At 45.7% G+C, this 17,008-nt stretch overlaps 1 protein-coding gene across 1 annotated transcript in view; it reads right to left on the bottom strand.

Moving 5' to 3' along the window:
- LOC138488462 (aldehyde oxidase 1-like) overlaps positions 1-17,008 on the bottom strand; it is a 705,629-nt gene that overhangs the window by 46,407 nt on the left and 642,214 nt on the right. Inside the window, exon 32 of the mRNA XM_069615436.1 lies at positions 1,939-2,004. Within this exon, the coding sequence (XP_069471537.1) occupies positions 1,939-2,004 (66 nt within the window). The remainder of the gene's footprint in view (positions 1-1,938; positions 2,005-17,008) is intronic.

Raw genomic sequence — 17,008 nt, 5'->3', positions numbered from 1 at the left:
ACTTAGCTCCCTGGAGCTACTACAGTTTAAACAATGTAATACACTTGCTGTGTCGATCTCATAAATATACCTTTATCGTGCTCTCAACTTACATTGTTTGACAAAAAGATTGAAAGTCCCACCAATGTCTTCTGGAACCCATCACACTAGAGTAACACTTAATTCTCCTGCTTGCTATCTTCTAATACACTCTGAAGGAGGCCTTTGGAAGACCCCCAAAAACCTAGGACTGCTAAATCAGAGGCTAGGGATGAAAGCCAATTTAGAATGCCACCCTACGTTCCGCACCAACACTCTGACGGAAAGCTTCTAGATTCTTCCCTTCCATCCCGGGGAAAGGGACAAGGAAATAGTACAAGAACATGGCAACTCCCATTATTCCATCCTACACTCACTCCAGCAACCAGCAAGCAGACCATTCCTGAATAGCTTTCCTTAAAAGCTTCACTAACCCCTTGGTGTGAAACATCCACCCAATGAACAACCAATGCCTAACCAGATCTCACCCTGCCCCTAGAAGATCTGGGGGGCTTAATAGCATGACATCTAGGGAGTGAACATATTTGTGTGTAGACTTATGTACGCGTTGGCTGAAATCTAGGGAATTCATGTTGGTGAGAGAAAAATGAGCATTATTACTGTTAGAACATTCTAGCCAAAGACCGATGTCTCCTAAAATTATTACCTTTTTACTAAGATATGGGATGTCACTAAGAGGTTCCAGCCATTCGTCCAAGGAGGCTCAATCATTTCCTGGGGTTCAATACTTTGTCAATGCCACAAACAATGCGCTTGCATTGGGCAAATATTTGATAGCTAGGCTCTCAAATGAGGTGAACTGTTTGATTTGTGCCTGGCTTCAGGTGGTGCACTTGACTTGAGGTGTTTACACTATTTATGATAGTTTCCGCATGTATCAGACTCCCCACCTGTAGACTGCACTCATTTTTTTCAGACTCTATACAGTGGGATGGTATAGGTAGGGAGCCTGCAGACGAATTAAGAGAATACGCCGAAGACAATGAAACTGATATTTCCGCAAGTATTGTGCACTTCAACGTTAATCAAATCAGAGGCCCCAATTTTAAAGTAACCAAAACAAGTGTATTATGGTAATAGTACTAAATTAGTGTTCAGTTGTTTCATCAACCTGAATTACTTTGCGGCAATTCACTTCGATGCACTTACTTTGTGGGGAAGGTATTTAAATAGGTACATTCAGGGGAAACAGGTATGTATAAGGGTGGGGTGCGAAGGGTATAAGGGGTGTAAGGGTTGAGTGGGAAGGATAAGGGGTATAGGGAAGGGATGGGGGAGCCCCTATTGTAAAAAATGAAATAAAATGAGAAGTAAATGCATCAGATTGAATTACCACAAAGTAATTCACTCTGATGAAACAATTTAGAACCACTGAATTGCATACATGCAATGGACTCGCAGTTTTAGTTAGGGCCTTTGGGTCATATCAGAAAAAAGTAAGAATCTGCCCTTGTTACCAACTATCTTTTCAAACAGCGAATCAGCTGTTGGATAGAAATCCTGATTGATGTAGAAAAACCACAGCACACTGCCAACAGCAACCCTATACTGGGGTCTAGAAATATGGTGCATTCCAGTCCGCGCACCCATCCTATACTACATAACCACTGCAAACAGAGGTGCATTCCAGTCCGAGCACCAAAGGACAAACTGTTCAAACACTGCAAACAGATGGGTGTGTTCCAGTCCTCGCACCCCATGAGGGCCCGATGGCTGTTGGATAGAAATCCTGATTTTGTGAAATGTTAACCTGGCTGTTGATGTAATTACCTTTTGGCAGTATATAATGTACTCACAATTGAGAATGATAGAGCTTCCATGAATACAGCACAACATGTGGAGCAAGTAAGCCTTGCATCCATAGTGAAATGGAATGATCAGGAAGCACATACGACATACCTGCCCCACGTCTACGCCGGGGTTTATACTAACACCAATATCCATCATGATGTCCGATCTGGTGATCTGAAAACAAAAAGGAGTCTGACATTAGCAACCGAATGTCAATCATTTCATTGCCTCTTTTTGAAAACATTAATTACAGCACATATTGTCTAATTGGAAAATAGCACTACAAAAATTGCTGGTGCATGTAAACTTTCCTTTGAGTGCAGTAAATATTGACGTGTTCCGGCTCAAATGGGCATAGAGTTAAGACAACCCATTTGGGTAATCCAAAAGGTCTCATGGTTTAAAAGAATCCCGAGCAATACAATAATGTATAAAAAGACAGATTTTCAGAGAAGGAAGAAAGTGCCACTAATTAGATTTAACAAAATCTAAATAGTTGTTTCAAATTATTTAGAATTAAAATATTTAGATTTTCTGTCATTTTTCAATGTTCTGCCGCCATTGATTACAGCTGTAACTGGTAGTTAAGGTTACATGGCATTTTAATTTTGGTCACCTTTAAGTTATGGCACATTAGAGTATAAATGGCAAATTTGGTGAATTTTCATGAATGTATTCAGAGTTTACAATGTGTGTAAACAATTCTCAAATGACACATTTGCTAAAACGGCTTCTCCAACAGATACCCCAAAAACACACTCTTTCGGGTCCAATAGCTCAAAACTTACTATTCCGATGTTTGAGATTTTAGGCATGCAAATATACCTTGTGGCGATCTGGTGCATACAGCAAAGGTTTAAAACATATGATCAAGAAATTCGGAGTCACTTTCAAATATATCTATATTTTGGGCGTGAGCAGAACACCCTGAAAACAGACTAGAGGTATCAAAATATACAAAAGGTTTTTGGGCATGCACACAACAGGCCGAAAACAAAATGACATTTACAGAATGGAACACACATGTCAATACCCATTTACCAACTGGGCTCACAACACGCCAAAACACACAATTTGGGCACGCACAGAACACGCAAATACCTATGAAAACAATTGAATGCCCATGCACTACAGAACACCTTCACACCACTCACTTTAAATATTGGGTATGCTACATCAATACCATTCTAAAAATAGGTATTCTAGGGTTGACATTTAGGAAATAGTTAATGAGGTCTTAGTGTATGTATATCTTGTGCCTTAAAGTTTGCATTTCCAATGTTCTCAGACATTATCTTGTAAGCAGCCCTAGTGCTATCCTCTGTCTGGTTGTCAGTCTTAATATCTTCTTGAATATCATCTGTACAGAGCTGAAAGGAACCAGCCTCTGAGCCTTCAAAGTATCCTGAATGGCCTCGGGGTGGGGGGCCAGACTCGCCCTAGGTGATCACTGACCATGGTCTTGCTCGGATGGCCAGCAGCCATACATAGCACAGGCCCCTGAACCCACCTGTATTGGTCAGTGGCCACAGCTGCAGCCATTACCTGTGCTCCGAGCTGGCACGCAGTGACCAGTGGCCAGAGTCTTTGGTGATGGTCAGTGGCCCCATTGTTCCTGAAATGGCCAATGACCATGGCTATTGGCCCTAGTGCCAGAGTCAAAGCCTAGGGTCATGCCCCAGGCTCCTCAAGTAGCAATCCAAAGAGGACACTGCGTATAGCAAATGGTAAATATGCCCAGGGCATGGCCTTCACGCACCCCAAGACACCCATGATGGCCACTGTCCTTGGGCTGTGGCCACTTCCTCTGCCACATAACCTCAGACATTCCCTGAGTCCCCTCTAAAGGCACCCATAGAGGGACTGGCCATGTCCTGGGACCCGATCACCATAAAGAAGTGCCCACTTTTATCCCCATTGCGGGCCCCCTGGCCACAAGTAGCCCTGCAATGAGTGACGGCCCGCAGGCCTGCAGCCAGGACTGAGACCCAGCTGGTGGCCAACATACCTGGTGCCTGAAGCTAGTGGTAACCTGTGAGCCATTCAACAGGAAGAGTGTCCAAAACAGCCATTCATTTCTGTTTTGATGCTATATTCAACCCCTCTCTGCCCCCTCGCCCCCACCTTAAAACAGAGGGACCCCCAGAGGCAAAATCTGCCTTTTGCTCATTCCACTATTTCATTCATCTCGGGCCTTCGTACTTGCAATAGGGCACTGAGACTCCAGAGGGCTGCAGTATATCAATTTTTCCACGTTTTATGCAACTGACGGTCCCCAAAACCCAGCAGAAAGTTTGCAAACAAGAATGTTGTCTGTTTTGCAAATAAACCAAACAACTAACCAATCAGATTGGCTGTTTTTCAACAAGACAATCCGGTTTCCCCTTACTACAATTTGTGGACTTTGTCTGGGCCTGCAATCCCAATTGGCAAATTAGGACTGTTCTGTGGGTCAGCAGACAGTTTGGGCAAATCCACATATCACTGACGAGTTTTTTTTTTACAGCAATTTTGTAAAGATCTAAAACAATCTTGAAAGGTTTCCTAAAAGAAGAACAGATATAGAAATGACAGGTCCATAATGAGTCATGCACCCCTTAATTTGTTTTACATTTCTCAGATGCAGCTGGCATAACATTTCCAATCTCTGTGGCATGTTCTGAGGTTACCTTTCGATAGCAGAGATGCAATAAAGTGCTATTTAAGGGAACTTCAGAGACTACCCTTTTCTTGTGGTATCCAAGAGCCAGCTGTCCTTTGGAAATCTTGCTCTGTTGATGTAAATACTTGCTTGCCCTCCCTTCTTCCGGCGAGTGATAGCTTCTTAAAATAATAGGACGCTCGCATTCATAAACCCCGAACGTGTCAGCTAGTTTTCATGGAGGAGGCCTGCCCAACTGCAGCTGCAGGTTTTACTTTGGGATCAAATCACCTCTTTTTAATATTTGTGCTGGCCGTTGATCTAATGGGCTGCCTGGCCTTGCGTGCTTTGTGGACCTGCAATCAATGGTAAGCCCAAGACAAAGGACTTGATGCAGAGAGTATTGTGGTCAAAGACTTCACTGCAAGCAGCTCAGCTGTTCTTTGATGTGTTACCTAATCTTTTTGGCACATTTGTTTGTCCACCATAGGGGAGGCCCAAGACTTTCTGTTGAACAACTTAAAGAAGGCACAGCTTCCCAGGTAAACAACCCGAGACAATGTGTGCACTCTTATGTCTCTGTTCACCGGACCATTGCTGAAAAGCAGTCTCTTTTTGCAGGTTGAATAGAAAAGAAAGCGCATCTAACCTTTCTTACATAATAACGTTTATTTTTTATCAAACTTCTCCAGATAACCCACAGAGAGCAAGGCCCACATTCTAAAGCGCGTTCTTCCCTGCAGTGTTCCATGACTTATTCCCTTCTACTCGAAATGAACAATTTGAGATGCAGATGCGCTGCCTTTGCCCAGAGCAGCTGTGACTAAAGATTCTGCAGGAAGATTCCCCTGCACCGTTACTAGGCCATCCTTAAATATCTGAAATTATTATCCATGCTTTCAGAAAAGGCAGTCTCTGAAAGGTTTTCCATGGAAAGGCTCCACAATCCAAAACATTTGTTACCATTGAAACAAAAATAGATTCATAATTAGGTTGATTTAACAAAAAAAAGGAAATATCAGAACCTGAAGACTTCTCATGTTGGGCTAAGCTAACACCTTCAAAGTCTTACTGATTTCACCACTAACCAATCAATTTGGAGGAACAGAATATGTGCATTTGAATTGGATCGTTAGGAGGGGCCGCAGGCTCAGAAGAGCAGCCTCCCTGGTCACCGGCTCTTCAGGCAAGACGTAGAACGAAGGAAAAATGGTTTCTAAGGTTGTCAGCTGCAAACACAAACATATGACAGAGGACACAATATCCAGCATCTTGTCAAAATCTGAAGCTGCAATGTTTATCCCCCTCCCCTCTGCACCCAAGGCACGGCTGCACACATTGATTCCATCAAAGGAACTTTACGCCAAGTGCCTTCTGAAGCCCCGGGCACTCAATTATAAAATACTCGCGGAGTGTGTGGGCACATTGGTTCATTAAGTAAATTTGCATGCACACATGGAGGTGCATCTGCAGATTCACGCCTGTGAAGCACGGTGCATGCAAACAGCAGGTAGGGGGAGGATAGCTCAGGGGCAACGTGCTTGCCTTGGAAGCAAAACGATACGGAGCAACACAGGTTTGAGCCCCAGGTGCGCGCTTGGCAACCTATGGCTATATAGTGCGTTATAAATAACCTATCGTATCATCATAACGTTCTTGGTTCACAAAGGGATACGCTTGCAAAATCTCCTGCCCCTTTGCTCATTCCCCTGCATCCTGTCTCTTGTCACGGGCGAGGACCACGGGAAAACACAAAATTGCTGGGGATCTTGTCAGATGAAATGGTCATGCTTTGCATTAGCGTTTCTATATATCTTTCACAATGACACCTCCCACAGTGTGGTGGAATATATTAAACTGCATTTACAGTGTTGGGGCAAAATTAAATTTTTGGTTTTCCCTTTTTTAACTTTCTGAGCCCCCTAAACATGTTGCTGGATTTCTTGGAAATTTGGCTATGTTTTTGTGATCAGAGGGACTTCTGTTGAAGCCCCCTGTCACTACACCTAATTTTGTACGTGCTACCGCTAGGAGCCCATTTGGCTACCAGGGCAGGGATGCTTTTTAAGAACCCCATTTTTTCGCTTGGTGATTTCATTCACCCAGAAAGTGTGCAGGCAGTAGACTGGTGATTGCTGTGCAATTGACTTTTGGCTGCACCATGCATGTAGCCTTTAACTGCATTAGGAGACAAATGCTTTATATATGGTGGCCATTTGGGTAGTAACTCTATAACTCTTACCTTCTATGGGGGTCCTCAATAGTCTATAATTTGGTGACTGTTGGTTTTCTTGCACCTGGGGGCTGTAATAACTCTTTACCTACATTTTATCCAAAAACCGAATGGGCTGTGTCTGTATGATTTCGTTAGGAGAACTTTGAGGACATCTGATAGCTTAGCTAAAATAACTTGACCTAGGACTGTCCTGTTCTTTCACATTTTTCTATGGTTCCCCAACGGTGCACGTGAGTTTTCAGGACAATCAGGGACATTTTAGAATGTGGTAGTGATTGTATATTAATGTATAATAATTAATCACAGCTTTTCACTGCAAATATATTGACTATTAGCTAATTTGGTTATCTTTGTATCTAATTCTATTCACGTCACGTAGGCTCCTACTAGGTACTTCCCTTTTTTCTTTATTACAAATAGCAGCAAGAAAAACAAAACTACAAGTCCCAGAACCGCATGCTGGCTCTACCCCCAAACCACCTGTTCAGAAAGTCCACATATAACATCCGTCCAAGTCCTCTTTTCTTGCTGCTCCCCAGCTCCTGCAGATAAGTATTCCCAAACACTCATACCAATCTTACAAATGGATATATTGACGTATGTTTGGGCTGCGATCTTACAGTGAGCAGGTTTTTCTACAATGTCATAAGTATGTCAGCAGAGAGCGCTGATAGGGAGTATATTTACTAGGCTCGTCGTCTTGTCTCAGGCCTTGCACAGGTGTGGTAAGGAGTTGGGTAGAACACCACAGGCCATGAAGAGGTACACAGAAGGGACTGATGCCAGCAGCCGCCTACTCCACAGCACTTCCGGTGCGCATATTATGGGCAATGCCGCAGTGCCACCCAAGGCGAGGCAGAGTAAATGATGTTACCATCCGGCAAGCTAGGAGAGGGGCAGCTCCCGCCCCCATGCCTGCTCCTCTCCCCCACAAGCGCAGAGACACGCAGTCTCTGTCACACAAAGCCGAAGAAGGGTGAGCTGCGAACAAACGCCTCACCCTTCCTCCAAACAACAAGGTGCTAAGCACCTACGGAAAACCAACAAGCACGCAGGGCCCAGGTTCAAAGACCTGCCCCCTCCTCAGGGGACCAGATATGTCGGCTATCCGGCCAGGGGCTGGCGCACAGCCCCCACCACTATACATATTAAAGATCCAGGGCTTCCCTGGGTCTGATAAATAAGAGCAGCATGCACTAAGAGAACACAATCTGTTTGTGGACCCTGAACAGGGACCCAAACTGACAGGAGGTTCGCTGTTCAGTCAGCGTCTTCCACACTTTGCTTCTTTAGCAATCTTTTAAAAGTTCACTGCTTACGCAGCGTCTTTTCTCCCCTCCTTTGAACATTGTACTGTTCAGAAAAACACCTAACTACAGGCGAGCGGTGAGAAACTGCGCTGAAACAGAAGACACCCCGGGGAGAACGCGGGTAGAAGCAAAATCCAAGGCTGGCACGAACGAGCGTGGAGGAAAAACAAACAAAGCGCCCAGACGCAAGTGCCCATGTCTATTTCAGCTTGACTTGACAGACCTGCAAAGACATGGGTCCCAAGCGAAAATCACGGGAACCTCCAGTACCGCCCCAGAAACTGAAATCACCCCACTTGCTGGCAGCCCTGGAGGCAGCAGAACACTACGATTCGGCCTGGGTCAGAGAAACTATGTACGGCTTACCAAACGAAGGGGTCCCCATACCAACCAGTCATGAGGATGAGACGACACCGGCAAAGAGAAGGAAGTCTGCAGAAGGCATGGTAAAAGGTAACAACAAACTGTCTAAATTGTACGAGAACATGAGTGAGATGCAGCAACTATTGCTAGAAATTAGGGACAAACAAACTCTTTCCACAGCCGAGTTCAGGCAGGCAGGCCCCACCTTACCATTAGTACCGGACATCACAGTTACCGCCCCCCCAGCACCAACAGCTACAGCAGCACCAGTTCCAGCAACACCAATAACACAGGTGCCAACAACACCAACATCAGCAATCACAACTGTAACTACGCCAATAACCGCAGTTCCTGACACAACAAGGACTTTAAAAGCATGGTCAGTCCCCAATATGAATACCCCAGGACAGTCAGGAGTGAGCAACAGCAACCCTCTAGAAACAGTAATGATTAGTAGTGCCCAATTAGACCAAAAACGTCAATCTTTTCAAACAGAAATATTGAACAGATACCAAAGGTGTTTAGAATGGAACATTGATGTAACAATCAAAGAAGCCATATGGGCAAAAGAGTTCATTGAAATCTTTTCGCTGATAGAAGCCCAACGCAAAGGAAAGGATGCTTTTAGAGATCTGAAAAAGATAGAAGAGAAAGCCATAGCCAGAAATGCCCAGGTAGAACAGAATTGGGACAACTGGCGACAGGCTTTCGCCATCTTGGCAACTATTTATGAAGAAAAATTCCCCCACGATGGCAGAAAATTATGGGCACACGTGGACAAAATCAGAGAAGTAAAAATTGCTCAGAAAGGAAAAACATGGCTAGCATACAATATTAGATTCAGGAGAAGCATGTCAGAGAGGCCAGCCATAGAATGGGACAAGGTCCAGAACGACTTATACATGTTAAACGCAGAGCCTCCTTCAGAAGAAGAGACCGCGCAGATAACCCCCAAAAATAGCAAAAACTCACAGGGCCCCAGACCCTCCGACAATGAAAACCACAAAAAAGGGGAGCAGCCCTTTTGGAAGAACCAGCCATGGGGGGCTAAATCTAATACCCACAGGCAGAACAAAAACCCTTCTCTGAAAGCTAACATCCTTTGTAAAAACTTTGGGAAAAACCAATGCACATGGGGGAAAGAATGCTGGTACAAACACACATGCACAAACTGAAACAGTGAACACTCAGCAAGTAACCGCACCAGACAACCACCCAAAAATATAAAAGAAAAGCATCAGATGCATCCTGCATACCCCATGTCTAACCCAGGGCTGCTCACCCATCAATCCAGACAATTTTAGAGAGGCCCTCATGAATTATCCAGACAGAGAAACCAGTGAAACAATCCGACAAGGTTTCACCCAGGGGTTTGTCATCCCGTTCAAGGGCATCGGGTCCCTGAATGTTCCAAACAACCTGAAGTCAGCCAGGGATAACCCACAAATGGTTGAAAGACAAATTGAAAAGGAATTACTACTAGGCAGGATTGCAGGACCCTGGTACTGCATGCCTCTCAAAGAGTACATAATATCGCCTCTCGGTCTGGTCCCCAAAAAAGAACCTGGGAAAATGAGGCTAATTCATCACCTATCTTACCCCAAAGGCCAATCGCTAAACAACGGTATTCCGCACACGGAATCCGCGGTATCATACACACACTTTCAAGAAGCGGTAAGACTCATGCAGGAATGCGGCACGAACGACCTGATGGCCAAACTGGACATCGAATCCGCTTTTAGATTACTGCCAGTTCATCCAGACTCACAGCGATGGCAAGGTTTCACTTTTAAAAACAAATTTTATGTAGACAGGTGCCTCCCCATTGGATGCGCAGTATCTTGCGCATTATTTGAACAATTCAGTTCCTTTTTCAATGGGCTTTTCAAAGACAGAGACCAGGGTCCAGGATAGTACACTACCTTGACAATGTCATGGTAATGGGGCCAGCAAACTCTGAAGAATGCAGCAGAGCCCTGGCGACATTAGAAGAAATGGCCGCGCAATGGGGCTTCCCCCTGGCAGCCGAAAAAACGACCAAACCAGCCACCAACATAATCTTTCTAGGCATTGAAATAGACTCCGCAAAGGGCCTATGGAAAATTCCAGAAACAAAAATAACAGAACTCCTGGAAAAAATACAAAGCTTAACAACAAAAGACAAAGACAAGGTGAAAGAAATCCAGTCCCTAGCTGGAAGCCTCAACTTCACAGCCCGAATTATCCCTCAGGGGAGGGTTTTCTCCAGAAGTCTGGAACTAAAAATCAATTCTTGCACCAAACCCCACCCACACATCCGACTAGGCGCAGAGGTGAAACAAGATCTGGAAATTTGGGGAAATTCCCTTAAAGATTTTAACAGGACAACATTTTGGCGTACGCCATTGAACAACAAAAGGGGTCCTTTTCACTGATGCAGCCGGGAGCAAGGGGTTTGGAGCCATACTAGACACAGAATGGGTGGCAGGACACTGGCTCACAACATGGCAAGCGGCAGGGTGGACAAGAAACATCACCCTCCTAGAAATATTTCCCATCTGGCTTACTTTACACATCTGGGGCAGGCAGCTAGCGAACACGGAACTCTTGGTCTGGTGCGACAACATGGCCGTGGTAGGCTCCATAAACAGAAGATCCACTAAATGCCCTTTAGTGCTGAAAGTCCTACGAGCCATTACAGCGGTCACACTTCAAGAAAACATTGTGGTCAAAGCAAAGCACATTGCAGGAGCAGACAATAATATTGCAGATGCTTTATCTCGCTTTCAGTGGCCAGGATTCCGGGAGCTAGCGGCGCATGCCCAGGAACAGATGATGCCAATATCAGCAGAATGCTGGGCAATAATGGGAACCCAAAAATAACGGCATCAACGCCAGTGCCAAAGAGCAATGGCGGGGGTGCTCAAAAAGAACCAGGCACCTCAAAATCTGGTGCCAACAAAATAAGGGCATCAACGCCGGCGCCAAAGAGCAATGGCCGGGGTGCTCAACATAAAGCAGGTACCTCAAAAATGGGGGCTCAAAAATTACGGCATCAGCGCCAAAGAGCAATGGCCGGGATGCTCATAAAGAAATAGGCACCTCAAAAACGGGTGCCAACAAAATACCGACATCAACGCCAGTGCCAGTGAGCCCAGGCCGGGATGACCAACATGATACAAGCACCTCTAAAACAGGTGCCAACAACTCCCTGCCCATAGAAAGTTCGAATCCTGGCCCAGGTTTCTTAAAGGAGATGGCAGAGAGAGCACTGGCAAGCACTACCCCAACTCAGTACAGTAAGTGCTTACAAACGGTATTTAGAGCCACAGGTTTAAACCATGTCGAGTTAATAACGATTAAAGACATAGAAATATTCTTGAAATGGGCGCATGAGCAGGGCGTTAAGAGAGACTGGGCAAAAAAGACACCTAGTAGCAATATCATATTTCTCAAAATTGCATGGTGACTCAGATCCCACCCAGAACGCCCTCATTTCCAACACAATGAAAGGATGGGCCAGAGTGGAAGGGCCCCAGATAGACACCCGCTGCTCCCTCGATTTCCACAGACTGGTACAAATAGCAGACCAGTTGGAAGCCATATGCTGGCACCCATATGAGATCGTACTATTCAAAACAGCATTTTTTCTGGCCTACTTCGGGGCCTTCCAGGTGGGAGAGCTCATCGTCTCTAGCACCAAGGCCTCAAACGGTTTGGACGTCATGGAAGTCAGGGTCAGACAAGACAGCGTCAACATAGAAATCCAAAAAACAAAAACTTGGTGCAAAAGAACCATTAACATCTGTTGCATCGACGATGCAACAAACTGCCTAGTATGTATCACCAACCATTATTAATCCACCAAGACGCCTCGGCACTAAGCCGCTAAAAAATTTAAAAGGGTGCTGATGAAAGCGATCGGCAACGCAGGATGGGACCCAAAGGACTTTGGGACCCACTCCTTCAGAATAGTTGGCGCCACCTGGGCGTTTTCGTTTTTTCTTCCTCCCCCCCCACCCTCCTGCAGAACCAACAGGCGATGGGAAGACCTCGTTCAACTCAGCATGGATTGTCAGCCACTCATTCGTATTCAGGACAGGCCGATGGGCGGAAGAAACCAAAGAAGGTCCGCCGTTTAAAAATACCATCGCTTCATGGTGGGGTTACAGGCGCCTACGGTGGGCAGACATCCACGAAACATTAGCAGAGCTGGTCGCATACAGAGACCCGCCTGAATTTCTCATAATACACTTGGGGGGTAACGGCCTGGTGAACTGGTGAACTCAGGAAGGAGAAACGTATTTGAGGAAATCTGCTCCTCCCTAGCGGGCATTTCCCACAACTGGAGGGAAACAAATATATTTTTCAGCCATCCTTCCCAGAAAGAAATGGCGGGTGGCCCACTGTTACAAATCCGTAGACATTGCTAGAAGAAAATTCAACAGGGCAATAGAGAAATTCTGTGCAGCAAGAGGGCTAGGTTTCATAAAACATCCGGCCATTACACTGGGTGATCCGGAGCTTTTTCACAAAGACGACAGCCACTTATCAATCCAAGGCATGGAACATTTCTTTCGGGAAATTTCGGCAACTCTCCCATCTAGAGGCTGTTATTACGAGATACTTTCAGGGGAACATGGCCAGCCGGTAACCTGCCTGTGTGTGGCGGCACGGGCCAGAGGGGGTAACCTCAGGACCCGGTGCCCAAAAGTATGACATTATTATATGTGATTATTTGTTTATCTGCGTAACCATATCTGTACAATAAAATCCTACAGCCTTTTATTGCCAACACTTTACAAAATATTGTGAGACCAATCATTTCGGGTGAGGGTCGGGGTTCGGCTTACAACGATGCATGCATATGGGTTCATCAGTTATGGGCAATGCCGCAGGGCCGCCCAAGGCGAGGCAGAGTAAATGATGTTACCATCCGGCAGGCTAGGAGTGGGGCAGCTCCCGCCCTCATACCTGGTCCTCTCCCCCACAAGCGCAGAGACACGCAGTCTCTGTCACACAAAGCCGAAGAAGGGTGAGGTGTGAACAAACGCCTCACCCTTCCTCCAAACAACAAGGTGCTAAGTACCTACGGAAAACCAACAGGCACGCAGGGCCCAGGTTCAAAGACCTGCCCCCTCCTCAGGGGACCAAACATGTCGGCTATCGGGCCAGGGGCTGGTGCACAGCTCCCACCACTATGCACATCAAAGACCCAGGGCTTCCATGGGTCTGATAAATAAGAGCAGCATGCTCTAAGAGAACACAATCTGTTTGTGGACCCTGAACGGGGACCCAAACTGACAGGAGGTTCGCTGTTCACTCAGCGTCTTTCACACTTTGCTTCTTTACCACAAAACCCTCCCACCCTACAAATAAGGGAGAAGAACAAAGGAAAGAAGTGCAGGGCACTGTACAGTGTCCATAACGAGTCGTGGGACATGAGAAGGCGGCACGGGCCAGAGGGGGTAACCTCAGGACCCAGTGCCCAAAAGTATGATATTATTATGATATCTGATTATTTGTTTATCTGCATAACCATATCTGTACAATAAAATCCTACGGCCTTTTATTGCCAACACTTTACAAAATGTGAGACCAATCATTTCGGGTGAGGGTCGGGGTTCGGCTTACAACAATGCATGCATATGGGTTCATCAGTTACTGACTAAACCCGCAATGTCTATGTCGGGTAAACATCATGTCGCTTCAGTCCTGTATGCCCCATTTGGGGTTTCTTTTTCAGGTGTGGAAAGGCTGTGTGGCAAGTGCATGGATCGTGCCTGGGCTACATTTCTAGATGGACTCCTGAACACTACAGGGCCTCACCTCTAGAGTCTTGATTTGGCTGAGGAAGCAAAGGCCAGTGAACAGTTATTGTACCCAGCTGCAATTATTGGTTGGGCTTAGAGGGCTTTGTGCTTCATAGGTGACACTAATGCCTCCCTTAACCAGAGGCGTAAAAAGGGATTCTTCATGAAAATAAATCCAAAGGTGGTTGGACTGGCAGATTTCCACACTTTTGATAACTTTTCTGACCTGCATTTCGGGTATAACACTGCCAGGGAGATGGAGATATTTTTTCCCCACCTTTTTGGCTTTGGACAAAGCCCCATCTTCCCTAAAGGTAGATTTTTCCAACACAGGTCTCTATCAGGCCTGGATGCTACATGCGTCGTCGGTGCCGCCCTGCCCAGCAGTCAAATTATTGAGGAATGACAGGTCCTTATGGACAGAAAAACAGGCCCAGGTTTCAAAATCTCGGCCTAAGACTTAAGTCTTTGCAAGGAGGCGGCTGTTGCAGAGAGGTCATGTGCCTGGATCGGCTTTGTGACTCCCCAAGAAGGACACAAATATCTTTTCAGTTCTCCAGATACACATTCCTTTGGGGAAGGGTGGGTGCTTAACATTTTCCTGGGCAAACTGGCTGCATGTTTCAAGTGATCTTTGGGTGCTGGACACAGTACAGGGTTTCCAAATACAGCCTATCAGTTGGCTATATCAAAAGACGTTGGCTCCACCCTATGAGTTGTAGCTAACTCAGTGGCAGTTGGTAAAGAATGGCAGTCATCAGTTAGGGGTCAAAAGGACCACAGAACTGGGCAAAAGGACATCCAGATCAGCAACTTGAGGTTTATGAAGCAGTTTGTTGTATGCAGGATTTTCAAGATGGAGCCCATTAGCTTGTTAAAAGACGTATTGAGGCCAAGCAACTGGTTAGCGCAACTGGATCTCAAAATCCCCTATATTTCAGTTCCAATTGTGCAGGAGCAAAGACATTCTTTGTCTTCATTGGGACCACCAAATTCTCCTATTGCTCATACAAATGTGCATAGTTGCTTTTTGGAGGGTCTCCAATGTATGTGCAATGGATTTAACAGGCAGAGATTTGACCTCTTCTGGCATTTCCAAACCTTTCACTGTTCCAAATGTACAAAGCATGCCTTCGGGGTTGATTACCCGACTTTTCTGGGTGTTTTTCAACAATAGCGTGTGTGCTTCAATATTTGAAACAACATGAGTTGGTAACAGCAGACTTGAAGAGGTGTAGTACTGGTGTTTTGTTCATTTCTTTTTTATTTTTTTTAAATTTATTTGTATATAGCCGACATTCGACTTTTACAAAATTCATCATAGCATTTCCTAAACCCTATAATCAGGTCTCTACCCCTATTCTGGTCAGATAGATTCTGAGAGAATCTGGGGTGTATGTTTCCATATTTGGGGCCCATTCCTCCAGGGGTGCCTTGGCATCCAAGGCCTTTCAGGTGTGGGCTCGACTTTAATATACCCTCAAGGCTGCTGATGGGTGCAATACTGCTGCTTTCTATACTTGTCATTGCAGACCTGTTATGGATGCTTCATCTGTAGTGATATTTCAGCTTTGAACTATGCACAATGGAGCCTTTGTGCCATCCATAAAATGCAGATTAGTCCAAGAAAAATTACGACTGACCGTAATAATTCTGGGCATGCAACAAATATGAGTGTTATCTCGCCATTCCCCCTCCCCTTACTGATCTCTGCTCTTCTCTTTTCAGTGCCGTGGGAGGATCAGGCTCATATTATTGAAGGGACGTTAACAGGCATACTTGGTTTTTGATGCCTCTCAATTTACTGGTTGCCTTGGTCTCAAGAGATAGGCGGTTGCTTGTTTGCACTGGAATGAGGACTCTCTCTCACAAGGGATGTTATATGTGGAAACTATGGACTGGATTGGTGGAGGAGCATAGAGGGGATGAGCAAAAACACAGGGTTATGGGACTCGTAGTTTTTGTTGTTGCTTCTGTTTGTAGTAAGCAAGAGAAGTCCCCAATACTTGCCTTGGTGCCATTAATAGATTCGAAACTGTATGGCTTAATTTTACTAGGATTAATCAGCATTCTTACTTCTAGGTTTTGGGAGTGAACAAGGTCGTTTAGTTAACTTGTAGAGTACCGTCTCTATTGATTTCCCTGATTTGCAACAATTATGCTCTGTGTAATAGTTTTAATCCCTTTTTTCTCCCTCGTTTGATAACCTGTAAAGTGTTTAGTATTTCACTGTCAGTGGGCCTCATTACAAGTTTGGCGGTAGCCTTGCCGGTAAAACCGGCAAGCTGCCACCGAACTTGCAAATTTTTCCGGCGTCTGGCAATGGGGTAATACAGAGCCATTACAACCTTGGCGGACCCTGTATTTCCCCATGGCCAGGCACCGGAATTCCTTAATGGTGCCGGTGCAGCCATCGAGTTGTGCTTGCGGGTGCCGGTCTGCCTGCCAGGTCAGACCTGGCGGGCAGAAAGGCACCCGCGAGCACAACTGGTAGTTTGCCGGTCCGGTAACAATGGTGCTGGTAGCTTATCAGCACCGTTGTTACCGGACCGGCTAACTTGTAATGAGGCCCAGGGACTGTCTTGGTTTTGGAGAGAGTTGGAATTTTTGGAACCCTTATTTAATACATACTGGGCCTCATTACGAGTATGGAGGTAGCCATGGTGCTATTAGTGCCATGGCTGCCTCCATTCCGGGCTCCAATCCCGGGTTCCTGCAATGAGGAATTACCGGGTCATTCTGAAATTGGAGGACCCGGTAATTCCTCCTTGCAGGAACCCATCCCCATTCCCATTTTAGCCCCCATGGGGCTCAATGGGAATGGGGGGGAGGTAAT

This window comes from Ambystoma mexicanum, chromosome 9 (genome assembly GCF_040938575.1).
Source record: "Ambystoma mexicanum isolate Mex_15411 chromosome 9, UKY_AmexF1_1, whole genome shotgun sequence".
Taxonomy (NCBI): Eukaryota; Metazoa; Chordata; class Amphibia; order Caudata; family Ambystomatidae; genus Ambystoma; species Ambystoma mexicanum.
The sequence above is the reverse complement of the archived record's forward strand: the minus strand, read 5'-3'. Positions and strand labels throughout refer to the sequence as shown.